The sequence below is a fragment of the Dendrobates tinctorius genome, unplaced genomic scaffold (assembly GCF_039654945.1).
Source record: "Dendrobates tinctorius isolate UK_male_01 unplaced genomic scaffold, ASM3965494v1 ptg000303l, whole genome shotgun sequence".
Taxonomy (NCBI): domain Eukaryota; kingdom Metazoa; phylum Chordata; class Amphibia; order Anura; family Dendrobatidae; genus Dendrobates; species Dendrobates tinctorius.
This window is the reverse complement of record NW_027361970.1, coordinates 3,974,262-3,987,526: the sequence shown is the minus strand read 5'-3', so window position 1 is coordinate 3,987,526 and position 13,265 is coordinate 3,974,262. Positions and strand designations below refer to the sequence as shown.

The 13,265-nt window shown below is 44.7% G+C and overlaps 1 protein-coding gene across 3 annotated transcripts in view; it reads left to right on the top strand.

Moving 5' to 3' along the window:
- The window catches only part of POU2F3 (POU class 2 homeobox 3), a 297,141-nt gene that overhangs the window by 208,816 nt on the left and 75,060 nt on the right, over nt 1-13,265 (top strand). For all 3 annotated transcript variants that reach the window (XM_073560731.1, XM_073560733.1, XM_073560732.1), the window contains exons 4-6: nt 4,385-4,486; nt 5,295-5,397; nt 8,601-8,677. In XM_073560731.1, coding sequence (XP_073416832.1) covers nt 4,385-4,486; nt 5,295-5,397; nt 8,601-8,677 — 282 coding nt within the window. The remainder of the gene's footprint in view (nt 1-4,384; nt 4,487-5,294; nt 5,398-8,600; nt 8,678-13,265) is intronic.

The window sequence follows — 13,265 nt, the reverse complement described above, 5'->3', positions numbered from 1 at the left end:
GTGGATGGCACTATGAAGTCTGAAGACTACCAACAAATTTTGCAGCATAATGTAGGGCCCAGTGTGAGAAAGCTGGGTCTCCCTCAGAGGTCATGGGTCTTCCAGCAGGACAATGACCCAAAACACACTTCAAAAAGCACTAGAAAATTGTTTGAGAGAAAGCACTGGAAACTTTTAAGGTGGCCAGCAATGAGTCCAGACCTGAATCCCATAGAACACCTGTGGAGAGGTCTAAAAATGGCAGTTTGGAGAAGGCACCCTTCAAATATCAGGGACCTGGAGCAGTTTGCCAAAGAAGAATGGTCTAAAATTCCAGCAGAGCATTGTAAGAAACGCATTGATGGTTACCGGAAGCGGTTGGTCGCAGTTATTTTGGCTAAAGGTTGTGCAACCAAGTATTAGGCTGAGGGTGCCAATACTTTTGTCTGGCCCACTTTTGGAGTTTTGTGTGAAATGATCAATGTTTTGCTTTTTGCTTCATTCTCTTTTGTGTTTTTTTGATTTAAGACAAATTAAATGAAGATAATAATACCAAAGAATTTGTGATTGCAATCATTTTCAGGAAGAAACTGAGTATTATCTGACAGAATTGCAGGGGTGTCAATACTTTTGGCCACAACTGTATACTTAGCAGCATCGAGTGAAAGCAGCTGGAGCATCAAAAACACAACAAATGCTTGTCGTGGGAACTTAGCCTTAGGGCATGCTCACTTTGGATCTGTGCAAAGTGCAGATAGGTGCAGCAAAGCAAGGTAGCTATCAAATGTGTTACCAAGTGGTGTAGTATTATAGCTTTTTGTACATTTAGTCCGAACAGGACTCTAATGTTGAGTTTAAAAATCCACAACACTTCTCTATTCCTAAAACGTTGTTCCTTATCCCCACCTCTTTTGTGATTGTAAATCTGCTGTACCGCATGTGCTTTTAGTGCCATAATATTGTCATCATGACAAGCAATGTAATAGTTCAAGGCTTGGGATATATTTCTATGACTTTTATTGTTTTCAATGTCATAAAGGTGTTCCTTAATATGATTTTTGGATTGCCATGTAGTAGGGCCTACGTATGTTTATTCACAAGTGACACATTCTATGATATATACAATCAAATTGGAGTTACAACAGAGAAATGATCTAGGTAATTTGAAAGTTATTCTTTTCCAAAGAGTCACTGAACACATTACACTGAGAGATACTTTGCATGGATTTATTTGTAAAAAAAAAAAAAAAATTTAATTGGTAACTATTTAGATTTTCTGTCTCTTATTGGAGCCAAAACATTTGGAGACAATAAGTCATCTAGAGATGAAGCACGGCTTGACATTAGCCTGTATCTCCCCACCCAGCAGTGAAGCCATATTTCATCCCCTTCAAAATAGGTACGTTTCGTACAATGTTTTGTGCTGTGTCATACATCCGTTTTTTGTAACTCTCATTTGTAATCTTTGTTGTATTTGTTAAGCTTCAGGTATAAAATAATTATTTGCGGTACAGTTACTTTTGTTTGTATTAGTTCACCCACTGGAATCACTTTTATGGTATGTTGGGGTGATGGTTGCTGGCATATAAGAAAGTGGTTTTTCGAACAGTGGTAAAAAGAACGAGGGGAATGAGGAATTCCCTTAAGGAAGTGTATAGTGTTGATGCTCAAAGGTAAACCTAAGATTGAAAGGATTGCAGTTGATGTAATCTATGAAGGATTTTGCTGCAGGTATGTCGGCCCTCCAGATAAGGTGGTCATCTATGTACCTGCCATACATTAAAAGGAATTCCTGATTCCCCCATTTTTTCTAAAAGTATTTTCTGTTGTGGTTTTTCAAAAAGTATCTTATATGTCAGCAGCCAACACCCCAAACATACCATACAAGCGATTCCAGTGGGCGAACTAATACAAGCAAAATGTAACTGTATCACAAATAATCATTTTACATGTGAAGCTCAATAAAGACGACAAAGATTACAACTCAGAGGTTACAAAAAATGGATGTATGACAGGGCACAAAACGTACTAAATAAACCATTGTCTACATTGGTTAATAATAATCACAAACAGAGAGCACAATCCAACTAGTCCCAATTATCTCTTGTCCTCCAATACAGTAACCCATTTACTAATATTCTAAATATATTTTTTATGAACCTTACCTATTTTGGAAGGGGGATGAAATATGGCTACGCTGCTCGGGGGAGGCCGGGTAGTGTCAAGATGTGCTTCATCTCTAGCCAGCACATTGTCCCCAAATTTTCTGGATCCAACAATATGGTTAAAAATTTTTGGTTATTTCGTTATCAAATACATTTTTTTTTACAAATGCGGTATACATCTGTGCAAAGTATGTTTTAATGTACAGTGTAATGTGTTTAAGGACTCTCTGGAAAAGAATAACTTTGAAATTAGATCATTTTTCAATTGTAACTCCAATTTGACTGTCTATATCGTAGAATGTGTCACTTGCAAATTAACATATTTATGCAGATAATAGTGATGAGCGAACGTGCTCAGATAAGGTGATATCTGGACATGCTTGTGTGAAAACCGAGTGACTGGCGTGCTTGAATATTATGTTCGAGTCCCCGTGCCTGCATGTCTCTAGACTGTTCGACAGCTGCAACACATGCAGGGATATTGCCTTATACAAGCATGTTCACTCATCACTAGTAGGCAGTACTACACGTCAATCCAAAATTTGTATCCGGGAACACCTTTATAACATTGAAAACTATAAAAGTCATAGGAATATATGCCAAAACTTGAAATATTTCATTACTTGAAATGATGGCAATATTACGTCGCTAAAAGCATATGTAGTAGAGCAATAGAGCAGATTTACAGTCACAAGAGAGGTGGGGATAGGGTACGACACTTTAGGAATAGGGAGGCACGGTGGATTTCTTAAACTTAACACTAGAGTCTCATTCAGATTAAATCTACGAAACGCTATAATACTACAGTAACACCACTGACACGTTTGATAACTACCTTTCTTCGCCGCACCTATCAGCGCTTTGCTTTGCTTATTTACATGCATTACATTGCTCTTCCCATCACTACCATTTGCATATGAATTGCTTCCATTATGCAGATTGTTCTTTCTTTTAACTTGTTTTCTATTGATCATTAGTTTGCTTATAACATGTTATGTGATATCATTCAATGTAATTACATTACTGGTGTGTTAACCAGAAGCGGTAACTAACCCCATTACAACATGATGACTAAAGGTGCTTTTGATGCACCAGAAGCATCAGTGTTTTACAATTTTCAAGCCAATTATGGATATTATCAGAATTGCAAACATATTCTAATAAAGAAGAGTTTGTGCCCATGCAGCTGGATTCTCCATCGTTGCTTCAATACTAAAGGTGTTTTTGGCACTAACACTTTGTGTGCTCCAGATTTGGCTGGATTCAGGCATTAGGTGGTGAGCCTGACTTTTCTTTTTTCATTTAATGGGAACCTGTCAGCAGGATTGTGCACAGTAACCTACAGACAGTGTCAGGTCGGCGCCGTTATGCTGATTACAATGATACCTGGTGATGAAATCCATCTTGTGGTTGTTGTTTCATCTCTATTTTCAGTTTTGAGTTAATGATATACTTGTGCTGCGGGGCGGCCTGTGGGGTGGGTCTTCATGTGGTGCTCTGATGAGGTATTCATGTGTATGGCTACTGACAGGTCACTGATCCCTCACTGACCTGCCCCTAGTTTAACATAATCAGTACCTGTACGTACTTAAAAAAGCAATCTTCTACTTGTAAAACAGACATTTTTGACCACCTGAAAAAAATGCAGTGTAACCGTACCCTTATAATTTTTGGTGCAGCTCTTACTCCTTTATTAAACACATCATAAATAATTGTGCTCTTGCTAATTACTAGATTTTATTAATGACAACAGAGATAGGAGTGCTGTTTACTATGGCAACAAAGGCAAATTAAAAGCACCATTGTTCCATATAAAGGGAAAAAGAAGGAAAGTGATCTCCAGCGTATATACCACGATTAAGACACTACAGGTCGAAATGCGTTGGTTGTACCAGGGACCCTGTCCATCTGTTGTATCAATATGTATTTTGACTTTTAATATATTTTTTTAATAAACTGGACTTTTTATCCAAGTCTTCACGCTGGAGATCACTTTCCTTCTTTTTCCTTTTGTTGTGGACAACGCCTCTGATCAAGGCACCTCCGTGCGTGTTTTACTATTACACTTCTTTGGACCTGACGCCCTTGAGCGTGTTATATGGTTGGATTCCTGCAGAGATTGGTGAGCTGAATTTTTTACTTTTTCCTTCCCCCGTTTGTATTTATTGCTTCATATACAATCCTGCAGCAGTAACAGCTATAAGTATGGCACCGTTCATCCATATTTCTTTATCTCGCAGATTAAAACTGAAGATTTCAGTGAGACATTGCAGTCTGGAATACCTCACCGACCATGCCATCTTTCTCAAGGGTCCTTCATGGGTGGTGGGCAAATGCCTGGGGTAAGTGAGTCTCCATTGTCCATTCTTCCCGCACTTCCTTTTGCTACCCTATTTTTACACCCTATATTTTTATTCCACTATTTTCCTGCTCCCCATTTTTATTTATGGAGTGTATGCTAGCAGGCTTTTTCTTCAGTATCTTGCTTTAGAGGAGGAAGACTTAAGGGAATAATCAGTCTGTGTGTTACCTATATGTGCCATGAGCCGCACACATGGAGCATACAGACCCTTTATAATCAGTGTGCCATTTTACAATGACTGTATAAAGTGCAAGCGCCCAAAATACCAGTGCTCATATAAAAAGGTTCAATCTCACCCATATGCCGTGATGAAATACATTCCTCCAATGAAACTGGGCGTCAGAAACAGACATGTAAGGGGAGGTTTCTATATAGCCCTGTCGTGCCCCGTGTGTTGCTCCTGCCCTGACAAGGGCAGTACTCAAGTGTGGCACTACCTGAAAAGTACCCCAAGAAGATGTCACCCTACCTACGTGTTTCCTCCTCAGTATTTAGGATTCTTCAGGGGAGTGTAGAGACTACAAAGATGGGGGGGAGTAAGAATTGGAAAGAAATGAACATCTGGTTAGGATAAGTGTTCCGTGCCAGCAAAAAGGTAAAACTTGTATAACACGACCGGTCATCAAGCGGGAAAGGACCAATAATTCATCACTATAGTGTATGCTAGCAATAGTTGCCAATAATTAGGACCCTCTTAAAGCTTTAGGGTAGGACCTAACAACATCTAGAGACATTCATTACATGGTAAAATCTCACTGTGAAAAGCATCTCGTTTCCCCTTCTTGCAGGATATGACATCTTTACATTCCCTCCAGCAACTAGTACTGGTCCCCAGTCATTTACAGTCGGCATCCCAGTTCCTCCTCACTCAGTCGCAGCCTGTCCAGCAAGGTAATATTCATGGCTTATCATACATTTGCTGTTTAGTTGTATGAAGAGTCTATGATTGCTCTTTTCTGCAGAGATGAGTATTGACCAGTCCAGAAAAATGTCTATTTTGACTGTATGTCCCATATGTATAGTACTGGGAAACATCAGATATTTCCATACATATGTGATCATGACAGTAGCTGCTCATCTTGTAGGAAGCACTTTGTGAGCTGCCGGCTCAAAGTTTCTGTGTCTTAGGCCGGGGTCACACTTGCCACCGGCACTCGGACCGGAGCGCTCAGCTGCATAGAAATACCTGCAGCCGCAAACTCCGGTCCTGAGTGCCGGCGGCAGTGCAGGGTATTGATGCGAGTTTCTCGCATTGAAGTGTGACCCCGGCCTTATAAAGAAAATATTTACCTTCATAGAAATGAATGACGTGACATATAATCAGCTTAGAAACCCAGTGACCAATATGTCCATAAATCTGGAGGGCCATGCTTCATTTTCAGGGAACTGGAAAAGATGAACTATGGGAATAAAACAAAGGCAACAGTGTAATTCTTGCCTCAGAATGGGATTTAAGCTAAGTTCACACTTGGCGTTTTTTGTTAAGTTTTTTTATTTTTATAGTTTTTTAATGCAAGTTTTCGGCTGCGTTTTACAGCAGCACCAGCAAAGCCTATGAGATTTCAGAAATCTCATGCACACATCGGTATTTTTGTCACCAGGATTTTGTGCTCTGCATGTTTTTTGGACAATAGAGCATGTCACTTTTTTCAGTATTTTTTCCAGCGTTTTTCACACATTGACTTGAATGGGTGGTTAAGAAAGGCTGGAAAAAAAACGCACCAGAAATGCAGGTATCACGTTTTGCGGTGTTTTTTGTGCCAAAACATAATTCTATAGAACAGGACTTTTTTTTTAACACTAAACTTTCTCATCATGCACAAGAGACAAATCTAGCATGCCAAAACAGCAGCAAAACAGCAGCAAAAAAAGCAAACAAACATTTTCCTTGCAGGCAAAATATATAAAATAAATAATAAAGTAAATGTCTGATCTATCAGAGAAATGCAATAAGGTTTAAAAGAGATAAGACAAAAATGTATAAAGTTCTGATTTCAGCAAAATGTGGATTGTCAGTTTCTTTTAAGTTTTTGTTTGATTATTCTGACCTTTTTCATTTCTCAATAAATCTTTATAGCAGTCACAGATCTGTTTGTCGGATACTGAGCTCCAAATTCCCTACAGAGTTAAAGGGAATATGTCACCAAGTCTGTGCTATGTAATCTGAGAGCGGCATTATGTAGCGGCAGAGACCCTGATTCCAGTGATGTGTGACTTACTGGGCTGCTTACTGTTGTTTTGATAACCAGTTGAATCTGCTGCAGATCTAGCAGGTCTCTGAATGCTGAGCCCTGTATACTCCGCCCACACCTCTGATTGGCAGCTTTCTGTGCACACGAAGAATAGGTAGAAAGCTGACAATGAACAACTACCTAAAAATATGTTTTATTTTTGTTGAAATCATAGTTTGAGTCCCTGACGTGACTACTGGCTGGAATGGTGCCCGGTGAATATAGAAACGTTCCTTGCGTAACAGATATTTTACAAACCTGATGTTGAAAGTGAAGCACATGGCAGCTTAGTGGCATCTGCTGGAGACTTGTGGTCTAGCTGGCTTCTTCACCGTTACACTTAGCGATGCACCAGCGATCCCGACAACGATATGGATCGCAGGTGCATCGCTAAGTGGTCGCTAGTAAGCTGCCACACAGGCAGATCCCACCAGCGACATAGCAGGGGTCGGGGGTCGCTACTTACCTGTCAGACACGGCGATCCTGACGTCCTCCCGCCCGCGTCCACGCGTCACTCGTCGGCGCCACAGGAAGCCCAGCAGGAAGCGCCCGACGAGAAATGGTCCAGAACCTTCTCGCGCGATCAGCGATAACCAGCGGGGGAGCGGTCGGAGGTAAGTATCAGACACAGAGATATCGCTAGCAATATCGCTGCTACGTCACAAAATCGATATCGATATCGCTATGTGTAACGGGGGCTTTACACATGTTCTAACTGGAGCAGATGTCGGCACATGTCAATAAGTTCATCAACAAGACCTAATGACAACGTTCTCCTGTGTAATCGTTATTCCAAAAGTTTCAGATATTTTATATAGTGTGAATTGCAGCAAGGGAAAGCCATTTGTCTATTACATTGATGTAAATGTCATTTCTGAATACCCTAAACCTTTCGATACATTTTTCCCTTATTTAGAAAATAAAAAAGAAACATTTTTCAAGAAAACCATTTTTCATTTTCATGGTGCAATGCAATTCAAATCTATGAAACATCTGTGTTCACCATGCCCCAAGATAAATCCCCCCCAAAAAAATGTTTTCATTTCCACACAAAATGGATGGAGAAACTTCCAGTTTACTATTTTTAATTGTTAAGTGGTGCAATTTTAAAACTGGGAGATTTGTGGGGGTTTTCCAATTTATAGCCCCAGCTTGCAACTGAATATGTCCCTAAAAAATAGGTTTTGGGGGAAATGTACAAAATTGAAAAATTGCTGCTAAACTTGTTAATTAAAAAAAATGGATGTATTAAAAATTATTCCAGCATAAAAGAAACTTATGTTACATGTTAATCATTGTGTGCACCATGACTATGTAATTTTAAGGGTAGAAAGAGTAAAATGTTTATTTTTAAACAAAAATATATACCAACCTGGAATTACTATTAACGTAAAACACAATGTGTCACGAAGAAACAGTCTCAGAATTACCTTAATAAGTAAAAGCATAACAATGAAAAATTATTTCCCAGGACCATGCTCAGACTGCAGTATCCAGCTGGAATACCGGGTCTCATGACCAGGTGATTGGGCAAGGAATTTCGATCAAAGAAGGGTCCGTGTTTCCAGGATGTTTGAAGCCAGTCTTACACTGTCTAATTAGTGCTGTCAGTGCCAAACAGTACAGCAACAAACCCTTTTGACTAGGGGTAACACCCTGTTGTCAATTTATTCCCAGGCGGAATTACAAATAATTGCGTTCTAAGAAAATATGTTCCAGAATTGATATTTAAAGGTTCCAATATTTGAGAGATTCGGTTGCAGTTTTCTTTTGACTTGTGCGCTAGTAGAGCTTTTGATTCCTGTATTTTTATAGCTTGTGAACACACAAAAAATAATTGACCATAATTCCTACACTCCTAGGTCTTCTGCAACCAAATCTCATTTCTCTGCCTCAGCAGCAGGGTGGACCTCAAGCTGGAATGGGACTGGCCTCCCAGGTATGGTCTCTAATAACATATCAGAACCCTGCTAAAATCTTCCTGTAAAGCAGCGTTCCCTTTTTAACTTCTAGTAATAATAATAGTAGTGGTCTGTGGAATATAGACGTTGCTCTAGAATTGAAATATAAATGAAAAAACATATATTTTGGTAAATTGTGAATTTTGAAATAATGAAAGAGGTAAAACTTGGATCAATAATGAAGCTTATTCAGAATTGGTAAAATGTTACCCTCCTAAAGCTGCGCAATGGCAGCTATTGTCTATTGTCATTCATGATAACAGCTCATACAGGGCACGGACTGTGAGTCACTGTCACACACTAACACTTTTTACCAGGGGTGGGCAATTCATTTTCCTGAGGAATCGTGACTGTGGTGGAGGTCGAACCAATAGACTAAGGTTATTCTGCTTATTATTAACATATTATTAGAATTACAGTAAGTCTGTTGACTAGATGCTGCTACTAATGCATGTTATGACAGGGCTTATTGTAACATGTATTCTTATAAGTAAGAGCTAATCAAAATCAAATAATTAAAGTCTAAGTTAAAAAAGAACGTTATGAAACTCAGTAAATCATTCTACTCCTATTAGTCACTTCTTGTACAATCAATAGCTCCCCTCCACACAGTATGATGCCCCCGATAACCCTCCACAAATAATCCCACACAGCTATCCAACACAATATGATGCCCCCCGCAGCCTGCCCACACAGTATGATGGCCCCCACAGTCTCTAACACATTATGATGCCCCCCCGCAACCTGCCACACAGTATGATGGCCCCCACAGTCTCTAACACATTATGATGCCCCCCCCGCAGCCTGCCACACAGTATGATGGCCCCCACAGCCTCTAACACAATATAATGCCCCCCGCAGCCTGCTTACACAGTGTGATGGCCCCCACAGCCTCTAACACAATATGATGCCCCCTGCAGCCTGCCACACAGTATGATGGCCCCCACAGCCTCTAACACAATATAATGCCCCCCGCAGCCTGCTTACACAGTGTGATGGCCCCCACAGCCTCTAACACAATATAATGCCCCCCGCAGCCTGCTTACACAGTATGATGGCCCCCACAGCCTCTAACACAATATGATGCCCCCTGCAGCCTGCCCACACAGTATGACGGCCCCCACAGCCTCTAACACAATATAATGCCCCCCGCAGCCTGCTTACACAGTGTGATGGCCCCCACAGCCTCTAACACAATATGATGCCCCCTGCAGCCTGCCCACACAATATGACGGCCCCCACAGCCTCTAACACAATATGATGCCCCCCGCAGCCTGCTCACACAGTGTGATGGCCCCCACAGCCTCTAACACAATATGATGCCCCCCGCAGCCTGCCCACACAGTATGACGGCCCCCACAGCCTCTAACACAATATGATGCCCCCCGCAGCCTGCCCACACAGGGTGATGGCCCCCACAGCCTCTAACACAATATGATGCCCCCCGCAGCCTGCTCACACAGTATGATGGCCCCCACAGCCTCTAACACAATATGATGCCCCCCGCAGCCTGCCCACACAGTATGATGGCCCCCACAGCCTCTAACACATTATGATGCCCCCCGCAGCCTGCTCACACAGTGTGATGGCCCCCACAGCCTCTAACACAATATGATGCCCCCCGCAGCCTGCTCACACAGTGTGATGGCCCCCACAGCCTCTAACACAATATGATGCCCCCCGCAGCCTGCCCACACAGGGTGATGGCCCCCACAGCCTCTAACACAATATGATGCCCCCCGCAGCCTGCTCACACAGTGTGATGGCCCCCACAGCCTCTAACACAATATGATGCCCCCCGCAGCCTGCTCACACAGTGTGATGGCCCCCACAGCCTCTAGCACAATATGATGCCCCCTGCAGCCTGCCCACACAGTATGATGGCCCCCACAGTCTCTAACACATTATGATGCCCCCCCGCAGCCTACCACACAGTATGATGGCCCCCACAGCCTCTAACACAATTTGATGCCCCCCGCAGCCTGCTCACACAGTGTGATGGCCCCCACAGCCTCTAACACAATATGATGCCCCCCGCAGCCTGCCCACACAGTATGACGGCCCCCACAGCCTCTAACACAATATGATGCCCCCCGCAGCCTGCCCACACAGGGTGATGGCCCCCACAGCCTCTAACACAATATGATGCCCCCCGCAGCCTGCTCACACAGTATGATGGCCCCCACAGCCTCTAACACAATATGATGCCCCCCGCAGCCTGCCCACACAGTATGATGGCCCCCACAGTCTCTAACACATTATGATGCCCCCCGCAGCCTGCTCACACAGTGTGATGGCCCCCACAGCCTCTAACACAATATGATGCCCCCCGCAGCCTGCTCACACAGTGTGATGGCCCCCACAGCCTCTAACACAATATGATGCCCCCCGCAGCCTGCCCACACAGGGTGATGGCCCCCACAGCCTCTAACACAATATGATGCCCCCCGCAGCCTGCTCACACAGTGTGATGGCCCCCACAGCCTCTAACACAATATGATGCCCCCCGCAGCCTGCCCACACAGGGTGATGGCCCCCACAGCCTCTAACACAATATGATGCCCCCCGCAGCCTGCTCACACAGTGTGATGGCCCCCACAGCCTCTAACACAATATGATGCCCCCCGCAGCCTGCTCACACAGTGTGATGGCCCCCACAGCCTCTAGCACAATATGATGCCCCCTGCAGCCTGCCCACACAGTATGATGGCCCCCACAGTCTCTAACACATTATGATGCCCCCCCGCAGCCTACCACACAGTATGATGGCCCCCACAGCCTCTAACACAATTTGATGCCCCCCGCAGCCTGCTCACACAGTGTGATGGCCCCCACAGCCTCTAACACAATATGATGCCCCCCGCAGCCTGCCCACACAGTATGACGGCCCCCACAGCCTCTAACACAATATGATGCCCCCCGCAGCCTGCCCACACAGGGTGATGGCCCCCACAGCCTCTAACACAATATGATGCCCCCCGCAGCCTGCTCACACAGTATGATGGCCCCCACAGCCTCTAACACAATATGATGCCCCCCGCAGCCTGCCCACACAGTATGATGGCCCCCACAGTCTCTAACACATTATGATGCCCCCCGCAGCCTGCTCACACAGTGTGATGGCCCCCACAGCCTCTAACACAATATGATGCCCCCCGCAGCCTGCTCACACAGTGTGATGGCCCCCACAGCCTCTAACACAATATGATGCCCCCCGCAGCCTGCCCACACAGGGTGATGGCCCCCACAGCCTCTAACACAATATGATGCCCCCCGCAGCCTGCTCACACAGTGTGATGGCCCCCACAGCCTCTAACACAATATGATGCCCCCCGCAGCCTGCTCACACAGTGTGATGGCCCCCACAGCCTCTAGCACATTATGATGCCCCCCCGCAGCCTACCACACAGTATGATGGCCCCCACAGCCTCTAACACAATATGATGCCCCCCGCAGCCTGCTCACACAGTGTGATGGTCCCCACAGCCTCTAACACAATATGATGCCCCCCGCAGCCTTCCCACACAGTATGACGGCCCCCACAGCCTCTAACACAATATGATGCCCCCCGCAGATGGCCCCCACAGCCTCTAACACAATATGATGCCCCCCGCAGCCTGTCCACACAGTATGACGGCCCCCACAGCCTCTAACACAATATGATGCCCCTTACAGCTGTAATAATGTGCAGGTGCTGCGTATGTCACCACGGAACAGACGGACCAACAGTTAAAGGGAGGTTTATTTACAGGGGTGAAAACTGGTAATATAACAGTGTGAGTACTGGAAAAGTGAAACAGGTTATCAGATAGGCAAACGGTATGAACAGTCAGAAACGGTAACTCCTGGAAAGAATTTATCTGTCTGAAGGGGGCTTGCTTGCAGGGTCGTCTTCTCCAACATAGGCGCCGAACAACAGCGGCACTTGTCGTCTATAGTCCCTGTGAACTCTGTGGTCTTAACAATCCTCCGTTGGTGTCTCAAGGGTTACTGCAAGAGGCAGAGGAGGTACTGGGCAATCGGGGTCCCCTTCTGATCTGAGTCTTTTGTTTAAACACAACAGCCTCTCCCAGGGGAAACAACACTCCATCCCTTGTTAGGTGTCTCAGCAGGAATCAGGGGCTCTGCACCAGCACTGCGGGTACCGGGGCTACGTACGTCACGATCCCTGCATGGATCACTGTCTCTGCATGAGCTGCTGTCTCTGTACGAGCTGCTGTCTCTGCACAGGCCACTATGTTTGCACGGGCGGCTTTCTCTGCACGGGGCACGGTCTCTATACAGGGGTCAGGACACACCTCAACTGTCACTGCAGACTCCAGCTTCACGTAGTCATGGGCTATGGTCTCTCTGTGCGGTCCCCCAGCCTTTGCCTTCTGAACGGGAGCTCTCTGTCTCCCCCGTTCTGCAGCTGCATCCTGTCCTGACCGCTGCCCAGGCTGCTCTAAGGTCTGCGCATGTGCTTTTCCCGCTCTCTGCCCGGCTTCCTTCCTGTGCAGCACCACTTCCTCTTCCCCACTGCTACTGACAGGCACATGATGCAATCGGTCCAGGTCTAAAAGTCTT